The sequence below is a fragment of the Oncorhynchus gorbuscha genome, unplaced genomic scaffold, assembly GCF_021184085.1.
Source record: "Oncorhynchus gorbuscha isolate QuinsamMale2020 ecotype Even-year unplaced genomic scaffold, OgorEven_v1.0 Un_scaffold_3942, whole genome shotgun sequence".
NCBI classification, from domain to species: domain Eukaryota; kingdom Metazoa; phylum Chordata; class Actinopteri; order Salmoniformes; family Salmonidae; genus Oncorhynchus; species Oncorhynchus gorbuscha.
This window is the reverse complement of record NW_025748076.1, coordinates 9,688-25,000: the sequence shown is the minus strand read 5'-3', so window position 1 is coordinate 25,000 and position 15,313 is coordinate 9,688. Positions and strand designations below refer to the sequence as shown.

The window sequence follows — 15,313 nt, the reverse complement described above, 5'->3', positions numbered from 1 at the left end:
GTCTTTTAGAGCTGTGTGTCTTTCTGGGTAAGTCTCTAAGAGCTGTGTGTCTTTCTGGTTAAGTCTCTAAGAGCTGTGTGTCTTTCTGGGTAAGTCTCTAAGAGCTGTGTGTCTTTCTGGGTAAGTCTCTAAGAGCTTTGTGTCTTTCTGGGTAAGTCTCTAAGAGCTGTGTGTCTTTCTGGGTAAGTCTTTAAGAGCTGTGTGTCTTTCTGGGTAAGTCTCTAAGAGCTGTGTGTCTTTCTGGGTAAGTCTTTAAGAGCTGTGTGTCTTTCTGGGTAAGTCTGTAAGAGCTGTTTTCTCTTTCTGGGTAAGTCTTTAAGAGCTGTGAGTCTTTCTGGGTAAGTCTTTTAGAGCTGTGTGTCTTTCTGGGTAAGTCTCTAAGAGCTGTGTGTCTTTCTGGGTAAGTCTCTAAGAGCTGTGTGTCTTTCTGGGTAAGTCTCTAAGAGCTGTGAGTCTTTCTGGGTAAGTCTCTAAGAGCTGTGTGTCTTTCTGGGTAAGTCTCTAAGAGCTGTGTGTCTTTCTGGGTAAGTCTTTAAGAGCTGTGTGTCTTTCTGGGTAAGTCTTTAAGAGCTGTGTGTCTTTCTGGGTAAGTCTCTAAGAGCTGTGTGTCTTTCTGGGTAAGTCTCTAAGAGCTGTGTGTCTTTCTGGGTAAGTCTTTTAGAGCTGTGTGTCTTTCTGGGTAAGTCTCTAAGAGCTGTGTGTCTTTCTGGGTAAGTCTCTAAGAGCTGTGTGTCTTTCTGGGTAAGTCTCTAAGAGCTGTGTGTCTTTCTGGGTAAGTCTCTAAGAGCTGTGTGTCTTTCTGGGTAAGTCTTTAAGAGCTGTGTGTCTTTCTGGGTAAGTCTGTAAGAGCTGTTTTGTCTTTCTGGGTAAGTGTTTAAGAGCTGTGAGTCTTTCTGGGTAAGTCTTTTAGAGCTGTGTGTCTTTCTGGGTAAGTCTCTAAGAGCTGTGTGTCTTTCTGGGTAAGTCTCTAAGAGCTGTGTGTCTTTCTGGGTAAGTCTCTAAGAGCTGTGAGTCTTTCTGGGTAAGTCTCTAAGAGCTGTGTGTCTTTCTGGGTAAGTCTCTAAGGGCTGTGTGTCTTTCTGGGTAAGTCTTTAAGAGCTGTGTGTCTTTCTGGGTAAGTCTCTAAGAGCTGTGTGTCTTTCTGGGTAAGTCTTTAAGAGCTGTGTGTCTTTCTGGGTAAGTCTCTAAGAGCTGTGTGTCTTTCTGGGTAAGTCTTAATATTATATTATATTAAGAGCTGTGTGTCTTTCTGGGTAAGTCTTTAAGAGCTGTGTGTCTTTCTGGGTAAGTATCTAAGAGCTGTGTGTCTTTCTGGGTAAGTCTCTAAGAGCTGTGTGTCTTTCTGGGTAAGTCTCTAAGAGCTGTGTGTCTTTCTGGGTAAGTCTCTAAGAGCTGTGTGTCTTTCTGGGTAAGTCTCTAAGAGCTGTGTGTCTTTCTGGGTAAGTCTTTAAGAGCTTTGCACACCTGGATTGTGCAATATTTGCCCATTATTCTTGAAAACATTCCTCAAGCCCTGTTTGAAGAGTTGGTTGATCATTGCTAGACAGCCATATGCAAGACTTGCCATAGATTTTCAAGCTGATTTAAGCCAAAACTGTAACTAGGCCACTCAGTTCAATCAATTGAAAATTCAGGCTGTAACACAACACAATGTGGAAAAAGTCAAGGGGTGAGAATAGTTTCTGAAGACAAGCCTATGAGCTTTCTTCATGCGTCAATCAATCTGGTGTTTGGTCTCGTCTCCAATAATACAGAATGTGTTGATTTTTTTTTCAAACTTTATTGCCCTTTACCATACGTAGAATGTATGCACACATGACTGTAAGTCGCTTTGGATAAAAGCGTCTGCTAAATGGCATATATTATTTATTATTATTTACTTTATCAAACAAGCACACATCCTATCAATCATGTTTACGCATTATCATGTTCGCACTGTAATGTACTTCATGATGAAGTACTGAGAAGGAATTCCCCAAATGCTTACCTTCCCTCATCTTTGTGAAATACTTTATTAAAAGGGAAAGTTCAGTGTTTTACAACTTGATGTTAGATGTTTTTCTTACCCTGAATGTAGTCTACGGGCCATGAGAAACTGTAATCTCTGGTTCGGTTTATCTTTAAACAGCCCATAATCCCCAGAAGGAAGTGTTATCTGGGTAAATAATCATCCATGTCTTTTTCCTTACATGAGAACATTTTCACGTAAAAAAAAAATCTTAATGAGTTTCGTTTGGTTTCACCCAGTAAACACTGTATAAATTAACATTATAAATTATAACATTACTTAAAAATGACCTTGAATGTGAAACAGTAAAAATGCTTTTCCCCCACACAGTGCAAACTTTGCAGATTTGATTGAATTCCAACCCAGCCGTTAAACGGTCAAATGTTACAGGAATACATGGAAAATGGAGAAGAAAGAAAAGAATGCATTGATTGCAGAGCTTTCCGATGAGGGAAAAAAGTGTTTCAGCATTGCACCTTTTGTTCAGAATATGTGAGCTAACATTTTCCCCCTCAACTAAACAGACTTCAAAATAACCATTTCCCTTTAATAACATGACCCTCTCTGAAACTGTGGTTTCTAGCTATTGGAGGCGGCAGGTGGAATGCTCACCAGAATCAAATCCTACTCCATACCCATACCTGGTCGAAAAAAGGTGCCCTAACACACCTCCTCCCCCCTCTTAACCCCTACAGTGGTACAGTAGGCCTCGTGCATCCCCCAACCCTTAACACTCAAAAGTGTGATTTTTTTGCTAAAGTGTGGATTGCTACATACTAACACCCCTCTCTGAAACTTACCTGCACTCTTTCCTCCATTCATATCCCCCTCACATTCCCCCAAGAAATTAAAAGTGTGAAGAGATGACCTTAGAAATGTAATCAATTGAATGTAGCCGACTGACTCAGGCTTGATTAAATCCGTATCGTGGAAGTTCTGTGCTATGGAGATTTTTAATTCTAAAGGCGGTGATTTCCTATTGAGTCCGGCATATGCAACGTTTACCGTGAACGTTGTAACGCTGAACTCCTGCGATACGGAGTTAATCGAGCCCTTAAAGAGACAGTCTGCATGACTGACGTCATCATACACGACAGGTCTTACTACTTACAAACTAACATCTTGCCAATGTGACTGATGTCATCTTGGTGAGTGTACCTTTAATATAGTATCACTGTGCTACCTGATTTTGAGAAAGGCCCATGATAATAAATCAACTAATTACTCATCAACGCAATATGTTCAGACAACATTTGGAATGTCACACTTGTGATTTTTAAAGTGAATTAAATATTTCAATTGACTCGTAGAATTACTTCTGGTTGATGAACATGTTTATTCATCATGATCTCCAACTGTGAGAATTAATTGTCTTTCTTGACAAGAACTTCATATCGTTTCTTCAACTGTGAGAATTAATTGTCTTTCTTGACAAGAACTTCATATAGTTTCTTGGAAATTCATAGTTTATAAAGTGATACAATCTTCCTTTATCCAAGGATCTTTACTCTATTTAAATTTTGTTTTATCATTTAATAATTGAGGACTGACCTGAGTCAAACAGACATCATTACAGTCGATTAGAACTTTTACGCCACCTAGAGGACACGTTGGGTAATTACAAAACCCTTATGGAAACATTAAAGTCTCATAGGTACTCCGTAGTGTAGACAGTTGTTTATCAGTGCAAAAAAAATGGATGTTGTTTCCATAGAGATAAAGTTGTGAGGAAGTGAACCAGTTCAGTTCTTGGTGTTCAGTCCCATGGGATTACATTTCTCAAGTGGTAGTTAAGCTAATGAACGCTTCCGAATTTAGGCATGCCATGCCTTAAAGCAGGGGTAAGGGACAAAATTGTCAGTGAGCTGGCTCTTGGTTACATTTGTTCCCTAGCCCTCCTTCAAATGCATGTGTTTAAAGTTCCTGACATCTGCCCTTGGTTTTCACTTTTCCCTTCTGCGTGAATCATTCATTCCATTTACTTTGTTGTTGTTGATGCAGAGTCTCTTCTCCTTCATGGATTCCCTTGTAATTGCAGTGTTTCCGCACACTAAGACACAAATCAATGTAACAACAAAAAAAGCATTCAGTTGTATATCTACATTGTAGACCTACGTTGATATAACAAGCCTGGCTACCCAAACTCCTTGCTCCTGCCAAACACTATGCCACGTCCTCGGACGTTAGTTTCTTCTCCGCAATTAGTCTGGACCTGAGTACCTCCCCAACAATTTCTAGAACGCAAACACGTTCTAACCAATCTGATTAGTCCCAGAAACCGATGGGGTTGGGCCAGAGCCATGACACATGTGAATAAGACGGCTGTTTGAAATTCCGTCATTGGCTTTGATACTCTGATTGGTTAGAGGTGATCCAGTCACACTATGTTTTGTACAACAGCCCTCGTTTTGACGTCACCACAAACGACTTTGACGATGGTCCCGGGTATAGAGCAACGGAAAGGATTCCGTTTGAGTCGCCAGGCAACGTGTGATACGATGTACCTTAAGAATACTTTGTGACGGTAGTAAGCCTTTCTCCACATTCACAACATAGTACTTGAGTAAGGATGTCACTAGGAGAAACATGTCTAATTTAGAGTACACACACTGGAATTAAGAGTTTAATTCCATTTGGAAAACCACATTGAAATGAGAGAATTTTTTTTACTCGATAGTAATCTCCAGTGACCCACCCCACCTTTCACCTTTAATCAATCACCTGATGGCATCATCTACAGTGAGATGTGTGAATTTGGAGAAAAAAAAACATGTCTTTCATGCACAACCAAAAAAAGGTATTCAAAGTATTCTGAAGGTGACACACAGCATACCATACTATGTGAAGCTCCCATTTAAAAACCACACAAATGGCAACCATATCAACTGTGGTGTATTTTGATCACTGTAATAAGTGTTCCATGAAGGAGAGATTGGTGTTCTGCTTGAGAAGGTCAAGGGTCGTTTATGCTTCTGTGTGTCAATCAATCAACCAACCAATCAAACCATTTCAGGTTACATTCCGGCAGTGCTCTCTCCAAATTATCTATGTACAATCCATATTCTTTGTACCTTGACCCCTCTCTCATTGTATCCTGTAATAGGGCAGGGGTGCCTCTCACAGCAAAACCACAGATAACCTCAACCCTTATGACACCAGGGCTCCAAATAATATGGTCAGCAAAGGTGAGTGATGGGAGGGGGTCATGACTTTTGAGACAAATCCTGTTTGGAGTGGCCCACTCTTGTATTCGTGAGATATATATTTTGATGTACTGCTGCAGCCCAAAGTTGTATTGAATTGAATTGAATCGAAATTGATGTTATCACACTGTATGGGGTGTGTGTCTTGTCTCAGAGTCCATGCCAATGGACACAGAGGTGTACGAGAGTCCTTACGCTGACCCAGACGAGCTGAGGACCTCCACTGTGGACCGCAAACAGCTCTTCCTGGAAGATGGAGAGTTGGGCTCTGGGAACTTTGGGACTGTCATGAAGGGCATCTACAACATGAGGAAGTACGTAACCTTCACAGCTTAAAAGGAAAATATGAATTGCTGTTTCCAATTTCATATTCTTCCATTTTTTAAGGGATAGTCCAATAAAATACAACCTAATATGATTATTATTCATAATATTTCCGCTGTCAGCCTGCCGATACCATTAAACCAGACGTCATAGTTCAGTGACAATAATGATATCATGTCTTCATGCAGGTGATGTAACTGCATAAGGCTAAGCTAGATACTGTTAGCTGACCTCCGCTGCAGTAGCATCTGGTAGCTAATTTAACATTAATAAGAGTTTAAAATGACCCGTTTTTCTGTGTTCATATTTCAGAACAACATATGTATTCTTTTGACATTAAGAATGGTGAAATAGATGTATGATGAGGGCAATTACATAAATAGTTATCACTAACACAAACAGGTTTAATAGATTTAAAATATATATATATATATATATATATATATATATATATATATATATATATATATAGTATATACAGTATATACAGTCAAAGTTTTAGACGCACTTCTCATTCAAGGGTTTTTCTTTATTTTTCTATATTGTAGAAAAATAGTGAAGACATCAAAACTATGAAATAACATATATTGAATCATGCAGTAACCAATCAAAATATATTTTATATTTGAGATTCTTCAAAGTAGCCACCCTTTGCCTTGATGACAGCTTTTCACACATTTGGCATTCTCTCAACCAGCTTCACCTGGAATGTTTTTCCAATAGACTTGAAGGAGTTCCCACATATGCTGAGTACTTGTTGGTTGCTTTTCCTTCACTTTGCGGTCCAACTCATCCCAAACCATCTCAATTGGGTTGAGTTCGGGTGATTGTGGAGGCCAGATCATCTGATGCAGCTCTCCATCACTCTCCTTATTGGTCAAATAGCTCTTACACAGCCTGGAGGTGTGTTGGGTCATTGTCCTGTCGAAAAACAAATGATAGTCCCACTAAGCCCAAATCAGAAGGGATGGTGCTGTGGTATCCATGCTGGTTAAGTGTGCCTTGAATTCTAAATAAATCACAGACAGTGTCACCAGCAAAGCACCCCCACACCATCACACCTCCTCCTCCATGCTTTCAATGAAAGAAAATGACAGTAATGTTACCAGTAAAACAGGAAGCCAAGGTTTCATAGGCAATATGATATTAATTTGTCATCAAAGGAATGTGGGTATTTGGCCAGGCGAAGCGATTTTATGCTCTGACTGACTCTGGTTTTGGCTGGTCTCGGAAAATAATGAGTCCTCATTGTCTGAGGCTGAGTTAAGACCAGGTAAAAATGTATCTGACACCAAGACAAGACCGAGACACAACATTTTTGGTCTTGGGAACGACTGTAGACTGGCCTACAACACTGCTAGCAAGGATGCTGCAGCAGAGGTCAGACAACTAGCTAGCCTCACACATTGGGGAAATAACCTGAAATTATTGATGTCACCTAATAGCATCCCTCCCTGTCAAAATAAAGTTAAAGAAAAGAAGAAAAAAACTATAACTGCTAAACTTGTATGTAACAGCTAGCATTTCAGTTAGCTATAAAGTAGCTAGCTTCAAATTCAAGTTTCAACTTTATTTATCCCAGAGGGAAATAGGTTTTGCATCAAGGAGCACATGAGATGTAAAAAAACATGTTTAAAAATACACATGAATCACAATGATACTGAGATATTACACACAAATTTACTACATACAATGCTAGTGCTTCAGGCATGGCAGCCATCAAAATACTGTAAATATACCAATACTAATTATCAACATTAGCAGCAACAATAGTACAAAGTTACATAGAAGGTAAGTAAAGTGCACAATGCACAGTCTGAAAAACATCTCGTCAACATCATTAAAAAAATATGCTGGCCATTAGCTTTCCACTAAGCGGTGACTTCATCTCTCCATCTCCCCAGGACAGAGAAGCCGGTGGCAGTGAAGATCCTGAAGAATGACGACAACAACCCAGCAGTGAAGGAGGAGATGCTGCGGGAAGCCAACGTCATGCAGCAGCTGGACAACCCCTACATCGTCCGCATGATCGGCATCTGCGAGGCCGAGAGCCTCATGCTGGTCATGGAGCTGGCCGAACTGGGGCCGCTCCACAAGTACCTCCAGAGGCACAAGTAAGTTCCCCAGTCAGTCTCACTCTTCGGTACTACTGCACCATCAGTCTGACAATTATGGTGTAAGGCCAAATTCCAAACCTACGTTTTAAAACATCCAAACCAAATTTTTCTAGAATATTTGTCTGTTGGCATTCATACTTTTCGAGTTCTCAACGCGGTTCAAGCTATTTATCCATCATCACATTTAAGTAGTTGAATGGCAGCCGCCTACGCAGAATTTTCGGGAGTTGCGCGGTCAGGCTGTTCAACCCCTGCAGACGGGGGTTGCAGAGCCACGTAGCTATGTCACAATGGGCCACAGGACTCTATCCCTTAGAACCCAAAACCCAAAATCATAATCTTAGAGCTACAAGCAGAGGCGTCAAACTCATTCCATGTAGGTCCTAGTGTCGGCTGGTTTTTGTTTTTTTTCATTTCAATTTGTGTCCAATTAAGTCCTAGACAACCAGGTGAGGGGAGTTCCTAACTCATTAATTAAGACCTAGACAACCAGGTGAAGGGAGTTTCGAACTCATCATTTAAGACCTAGACAACCAGGTGAGGGGAGTTCCTAACTCATCAATTAAGACCTAGACAACCAGGTGAGAGGAGTTCCCAACTCATCAATTGAGACCTAGACAACCAGGTGGGGGGAGTTCCTAACTCATCAACTGAGACCTAGACAACCAGGTGAAGGGAGTTTCGAACTCATCAATTAAGACCTAGACAACCAGGTGAGGGGAGTTCCTAACTCATCAACTGAGACCTAGACAACCAGGTGAGGGGAGTTCTTAACTCATCAATTAAGACCTAGACAACCAGGTGAGGGGAGTTCCTAACTCATCAATTAAGACCTAGACAACCAGGTGAGGGGAGTTCCTAACTCATCAATTAAGACCTAGACAACCAGGTGAGAGGAGTTCCCAACTCATCAATTGAGACCTAGACAACCAGGTGAGGGGAGTTCCTAACTCATCAATTAAGACCTAGACAACCAGGTGAGGGGAGATCCTAACTCATCAATTGAGACCTAGACAACCAGGTGAGGTGAGTTCCTAACTCATCAATTAAGACCTAGACAACCAGGTGAGGGGAGTTCCTAACTCATCAATTAAGACCTAGAGAACCAGGTGAGGGGAGTTACTAACTCATCAATTGAGACCTAGACAACCAGGTGAGGGGAGTTCCTAACTCATCAATTAAGACCTAGACAACCAGGTGAGGGAAGTTCCTAACTCATCAATTGAGACCTAGACAACCAGGTGAGGGGAGTTCCTAACTCATCAATTAAGACCTAGACAACCAGGTGAGGGGAGTTCCTAACTCATCAATTAAGACCTAGACAACCAGGTGAGGGGAGTTCCTAACTCATCATTTAAGACCTAGACAACCAGGTGAGGGAGTTCCTAACTCATCAATTAAGACCTAGACAACCAGGTGAGGGAGATCCTAACTCATCAATTGAGACCTAGACAACCAGGTGAGGTGAGTTCCTAACTCAACTCATCAACTCATCAAGACCTAGACAACCAGGTGAGGGGAGTTCCTAACTCATCAATTAAGACCTAGAGAACCAGGTGAGGGGAGTTACTAACTCATCAATTGAGACCTAGACAACCAGGTGAGGGGAGTTCCTAACTCATCAATTAAGACCTAGACAACCAGGTGAGGGAAGTTCCTAACTCATCAATTGAGACCTAGACAACCAGGTGAGGGGAGTTCCTAACTCATCAATTAAGACCTAGACAACCAGGTGAGGGAGTTCCTAACTCATCAATTAAGACCTAGACAACCAGGTGAGGGGAGTTCCTAACTCATCATTTAAGACCTAGACAACCAGGTGAGGGGAGTTCCTAACTCATCAATTAAGACCTAGACAACCAGGTGAGGGGAGTTCCTAACTCATCAATTAAGACCTAGACAACCAGGTGAGGGGAGTTCCTAACTCATCAATTAAGACCTAGACAACCAGGTGAGGGAGTTCCTAACTCATCAATTAAGACCTAGACAACCAGGTGAGGGAAGTTCCTAACTCATCAATTGAGACCTAGACAACCAGGTAAGGGAGTTCCTAACTCATCAATTAAGACCTAGACAACCAGGTGAGGGGAGCTTAATTAGGGACCTTAATTAATCAATCAAGTAGAAGGGAGGAGCGAAAACCTGCAGACACTCGGTCCTTGATAACTGTAGTTTTACACCTGAGATACAGTATAATTCAGTGTTCAGTGTCACTTACAGCCATTGATCCTGTCCACAGACAGATCTCCATTAAGAACATCACAGAGCTGGTGCACCAGGTTTCTATGGGCATGAAGTACCTGGAGGAGCACAACTTTGTGCACAGGGACCTTGCGGCCAGGAACGTGCTCCTGGTCACCCAGCACTATGCCAAGATCAGCGACTTTGGTCTGTCCAAGGCTCTCACAGAGGAGGAGAACTACTATAAGGTATTCAATTCGGATATAATTATTGTCGTGCCCTTACCCCTGGCGAAGTTCAAATTGTCTGTGCCTCATCTTCTAAAGTCTATCCCCGCTGTTTTACTTCTAATTGTCCTGTCAGTTCGATCAAATACAGTATGAAAGGAGTTTGCAACTCCTAAAAAGTTATCCTAAAAGAGGAAATTATTAGTACATCAACTGAATTTTGACCTTAGTATACTCTAGGAAAACTCTATCGAACCTTTATTGATCCAGATAAAAGCATTTTTCAAGAGAGACTGTCCACAATGACAGTAGGGTGAACAGTTCTACAGTAATTTCAATATAAAATAATTTCTGAGTAACAAGTAGTTACCTTACTGTGATTATTTTTTGACAATTTTGAATAAAAACAAACAAAAATAGCTTCTTAGCAAAGAGCAATTTCTCAAGTATTTAGCTAGGACTGCCAGAGTTGGGGAAGGGAAAACGGAAATCCTTTCCCTGATGTTTGATTGGACCCTGCTCTCTAGGGTTAGGATTAATCCATTCCCTGATGTTTGATTGGACTCTGCTCTCTAGGGTTAGGATTAATCCATTCCCTGATGTTTGATTGGACTCTGCTCTCTAGGGTTAGGATTAATCCATTCCCTGATGTTTGATTGGACCCTCTAGGGTTAGGATTAATCCATTCCCTGATGTTTGATTGGACCCTGCTCTCTAGGGTTAGGATTAATCCATTCCCTGATGTTTGATTGGACTATGCTCTCTAGGGTTAGGATTAATCCATTCCCTGATGTTTGATTGGACCCTGCACTCTAGGGTTAGGATTAATCCATTCCCTGATGTTTGATTGGACTATGCTCTCTAGGGTTAGGATTAATCCATTCCCTGATGTTTGATTGGACTCTGCTCTCTAGGGTTAGGATTAATCCATTCCCTGATGTTTGATTGGACCCTGCTCTCTAGGGTTAGGATTAATCCATTCCCTGATGTTTGATTGGACCCTGCTCTCTAGGGTTAGGATTAATCCATTCCCTGATGTTTGATTGGACCCTGCTCTCTAGGGTTAGGATTAATCCATTCCCTGATGTTTGATTGGACCCTGCTCTCTAGGGTTAGGATTAATCCATTCCCTGATGTTTGATTGGACCCTGCTCTCTAGGCAAAAGGCCATGGGAAGTGGCCAGTGAAATGGTACGCCCCAGAGTGTATGAACTATTTCAAGTTCTCCTGTAAGAGTGACGTGTGGAGCTTTGGGGTCCTGATGTGGGAGGCGTACACGCTAGGGTTGAAACCATACAAGGTACAGTATGTCACCATACAAGACACATTACGTCACCATACAAGACACATTACATCACCATACAAGACACATTACATCACCATACAAGACACATTACCTCACCATACATTACATTACATTACATTTAAGTAATTTAGCAGACACCTTACAGACACACTTACATCACCATACAAGACACATTACCTCACCATACAAGATACATTACCTCACCATACAAGACACATTACCTCACCATACAAGACACATTACCTCACCATACAAGACACATTACATCACCATACAAGACACATTACATCACCATACAAGACACATTACGTCACCATACAAGACTCATTACATCACCATACAAGACACATTACATCACCATACAAGACACATTACGTCACCATACAAGACACATTACGTCACCATACAAGACACATACAACTCAATCTTAGGAAGGTGTTCTTAACAACACATCCTTTGGCCTTTATTTGACATAATGACACCTTAAGTGAAGGCTTATCTAATAGTCTGAGTCCCCTGTCGTGTAGTAGCCGTCAGTCAAAGCACTGTTGCAACACGTGTGTACGTGTTCCAAAATGGCACCCTATTCACTATGTAGTGCACTACTTTTTAAACTATAGCCCTGGTCAAAAATAGTGCACTACGTAGGGAATAGAGTGCCATTTGGGACTGCCTCTGTCTGGTATGCCATCAGTGTGTGAATGGTGTAATTATAATATAATAATATAAATAATATATGCCATTTAGCAGACGCTTTTATCCAAGCGACTTACAGTCATGTGTGCATACATTCTATGTATGGGTGGTCCCGGGGATCGAACCCACTACCCTGGCGTTACAAGCGCCATGCTCTACCAACTGAGCTACAGAAGGACCATTATGTCACCCTCTGTGCCCCCCAGGGCATGAAAGGAAATGAGGTGATCCAGATGATCGAGAATGGTGAGCGTATGGACATCCCCCCCAACTGTCCCGCGGAGATGTATGACCTCATGAAGAAGTGCTGGACATACAAGTGAGTGAGGATGGGAGCCCAAATTACAGATCTAGAATCAGATTACCCGGGAATCAGAAGGGAATTATAACTATGAGGAGTATGAATAATATCTAACCCTGGTTCAGTAGTTAGGAGGTCAAATCTAACACTGACCTTAGAACAGGGTTTTAGAAGAAACTGTAGAATGAAAATATAATCCAAAACCTTGTTACAATTTCCATACAGTATGACAATGGAGAAAGGGAGATAGCAGAGCTATCCCATAATTTACAAGCAATATTGTATTCTGAGGCAGTAGTGGGAAAAACTACTCAATTGTCCTACTTGAGTAAAAGTAAAGATACCTTAACAGAAAGTGACTCAAATAAAATTGAAAGTCACCCAGTAAAATACTACTTGAGTAAAAGTCTAAAAGTATCTGGTTTTAATTGTACGTAATTACAGTGGTAGAAAAAGTACTTTAAAAAAAACAAAGTAAAAGTAAAGGCTATACATCAAATTCCTTATATTAAGCAAATCGCACAATTTGTGTATTATTGTTAATTACTGACAGAGAGAGGCACACTCCAACACTCAGACATAATTTACAAACACAGTATTTGTGTTTAGTGAGTCTGCCAGATCAGAGACAGTTTTTGTGTTTAGTGAGTCTGACAGAGAGAGGCAAACTCCAACACTCAGACATCATTTACAGACACAGTATTTGTGTTTAGTGAGTCTGCCAGATCAGAGACAGTATTTGTGTTTAGTGAGTCTGCCAGATCAGACACAGTATTTGTGTTTAGTGAGTCTGCCAGATCAGAGACAGTATTTGTGTTTAGTGAGTCTGCCAGATCAGAAGCAGTATTTGTGTTTAGTGAGTCTGCCAGATCAGAAGCAGTATTTGTGTTTAGTGAGTCTGCCAGATCAGAGACAGTATTTGTGTTTAGTGAGTCTGCCAGATCAGAGACAGTATTTGTGTTTAGTGAGTCTGCCAGATCAGAGACAGTATTTGTGTTTAGTGAGTCTGCCAGATCAGAGACAGTTTTGTGTTTAGTGAGTCTGACAGAGAGAGACACTCCAACACTCAGACATCATTTACAGACACAGTATTTTTGTTTATTGAGTCTGCCAGATCAGACACAGTATTTGTGTTTAGTGAGTCTGCCAGATCAGAGACAGTATTTGTGTTTAGTGAGTCTGCCAGATCAGAGACAGTATTTGTGTTTAGTGAGTCTGCCAGATCAGAGACAGTATTTGTGTTTAGTGAGTCTGCCAGATCAGAGACAGTATTTTTGTTTATTGAGTCTGCCAGATCAGAGGCAGTATTTGTGTTTAGTGAGTCTGCCAGATCAGAGACAGTATTTGTGTTTAGTGAGTCTGCCAGATCAGAAGCAGTATTTGTGTTTAGTGAGTCTGCCAGATCAGAGACAGTATTTGTGTTTAGTGAGTCTGCCAGATCAGAGACAGTATTTGTGTTTAGTGAGTCTGCCAGATCAGAGACAGTATTTTTGTTTATTGAGTCTGCCAGATCAGAGGCAGTATTTGTGTTTAGTGAGTCTGCCAGATCAGAGACAGTAGGGATAACAAAGTGTTATATTGACAGGTGCCATAATTCTGTCCTGCTTGAGCATTCTAAATGTAACGAGTACTTTTAGGTGTCAGGGAAAGTGTATGGAGTAAAAAGTACATTATTTTATTTAAGAATGTAGTGGAGTAAAAGTAAAAGTTGTCAAAAATATAAATAGTAAAGTACAGATACCAAAAAAAACGACTTAAGTAGTATTTTAAAGTATTTATATTATTTATATTATTATATAAGTAATTTACACCACTGTTCTGAGGCAAAAGTGGATATGACTATCTGGATATTATTGTTGCTTATCTGGCATCTTGTTGATGCTATAGCTCTGGTATAGTACACTATACTGTGCACTTATCGTTTGTTTATCTCCTACAGGGCGGATGAAAGGCCTGGATTTGCGGTTGTTGAGCCCAGACTGAGGGATTACTACTATGACATATCGTCACAATGATCGGTCACCTCAATCAGCAACCACTGGAGTGTAAAGAGCATTTGACTCTGGACCTCAGGAGATACTGCTGCTGTTGGGTGCGCGTGTTTTGCTCTTGGCACCGGTGGCTTCTTGGGAGTTCCTCTCAATTAAAAAGTGTTATTAAAACCAAGAAACCTGATTAGTATAGATTTAAAGATTGAACATATTGTAAATCGATTACAAATATCAGTTTTAAACAATGTTGGAAAATGAAGAAAAATATATTTAAAATCACTTGATTGAAACACACATTAATATTTTAGTCATTTAGCAGACGTTCTTATCAGAGCGACTTACATTTAGTGCGTTCATCTTGAGATAGCTAGGTGGGACAACCACACATCACAGTCATAGTAAGTACATTTTTCCTCAATAAAGTAGCTATCAGTAAAGTCAGAGCTTGTAAGGGGGAATAAGCTATTGTGGGGAGTGGGAGGAGGGATGTTGTGGGATTATTTAAGGTACTCTTTGAAGAGGTAGGGTTTTTGGGAAGTTGGGCAGGGACTCTTGCTGTCCTAGCTTCAGGGAAGCTGGTTTCCACAATTTGGGTGCCAGGACATAAAAGAGCTTTGAAGATGTTTTTGTTCTGGTTAATGTACAATAAAATGGCTCCAGGTGATTTTATTTATTTTATCATTACTTTTCTACTTCTCTTTTTTGACATTTAAAAAAAAAAAGAAAAGATTTTATGATTCTTCTGGAGTTATGTATCAAAATGCTTCCACATTTTCCTCAGGATGTTATGTTCTGTTTTCCTCATACCTGGCACATGTTGTATAATCCAACGGGCGAAGATATATGTGATTACATGTAAATGATTACATTATGGTTAAATACATTCACTGATGAGAATTGTAATTTAGTGCAACAACAACAACAAAAATGAATCAATACAATTATTTTAGACTGTCTCA

General features: G+C 40.6%; 1 protein-coding gene across 1 annotated transcript in view; it reads left to right on the top strand.

Moving 5' to 3' along the window:
* LOC124028274 (tyrosine-protein kinase SYK-like) overlaps positions 1 to 14,928 on the top strand; it is a 26,753-nt gene extending 11,825 nt beyond the window's left edge. Inside the window, 8 exon segments of the mRNA XM_046340380.1 lie at positions 2,592 to 2,663; positions 5,112 to 5,193; positions 5,366 to 5,525; positions 7,440 to 7,649; positions 9,892 to 10,081; positions 11,220 to 11,360; positions 12,269 to 12,381; positions 14,303 to 14,928. Of these exon segments, the coding sequence (XP_046196336.1) occupies positions 2,592 to 2,663; positions 5,112 to 5,193; positions 5,366 to 5,525; positions 7,440 to 7,649; positions 9,892 to 10,081; positions 11,220 to 11,360; positions 12,269 to 12,381; positions 14,303 to 14,378 (1,044 nt within the window). The 3' untranslated portion in view covers positions 14,379 to 14,928.
* The last annotated feature ends 385 nt before the right edge of the window (positions 14,929 to 15,313 follow it).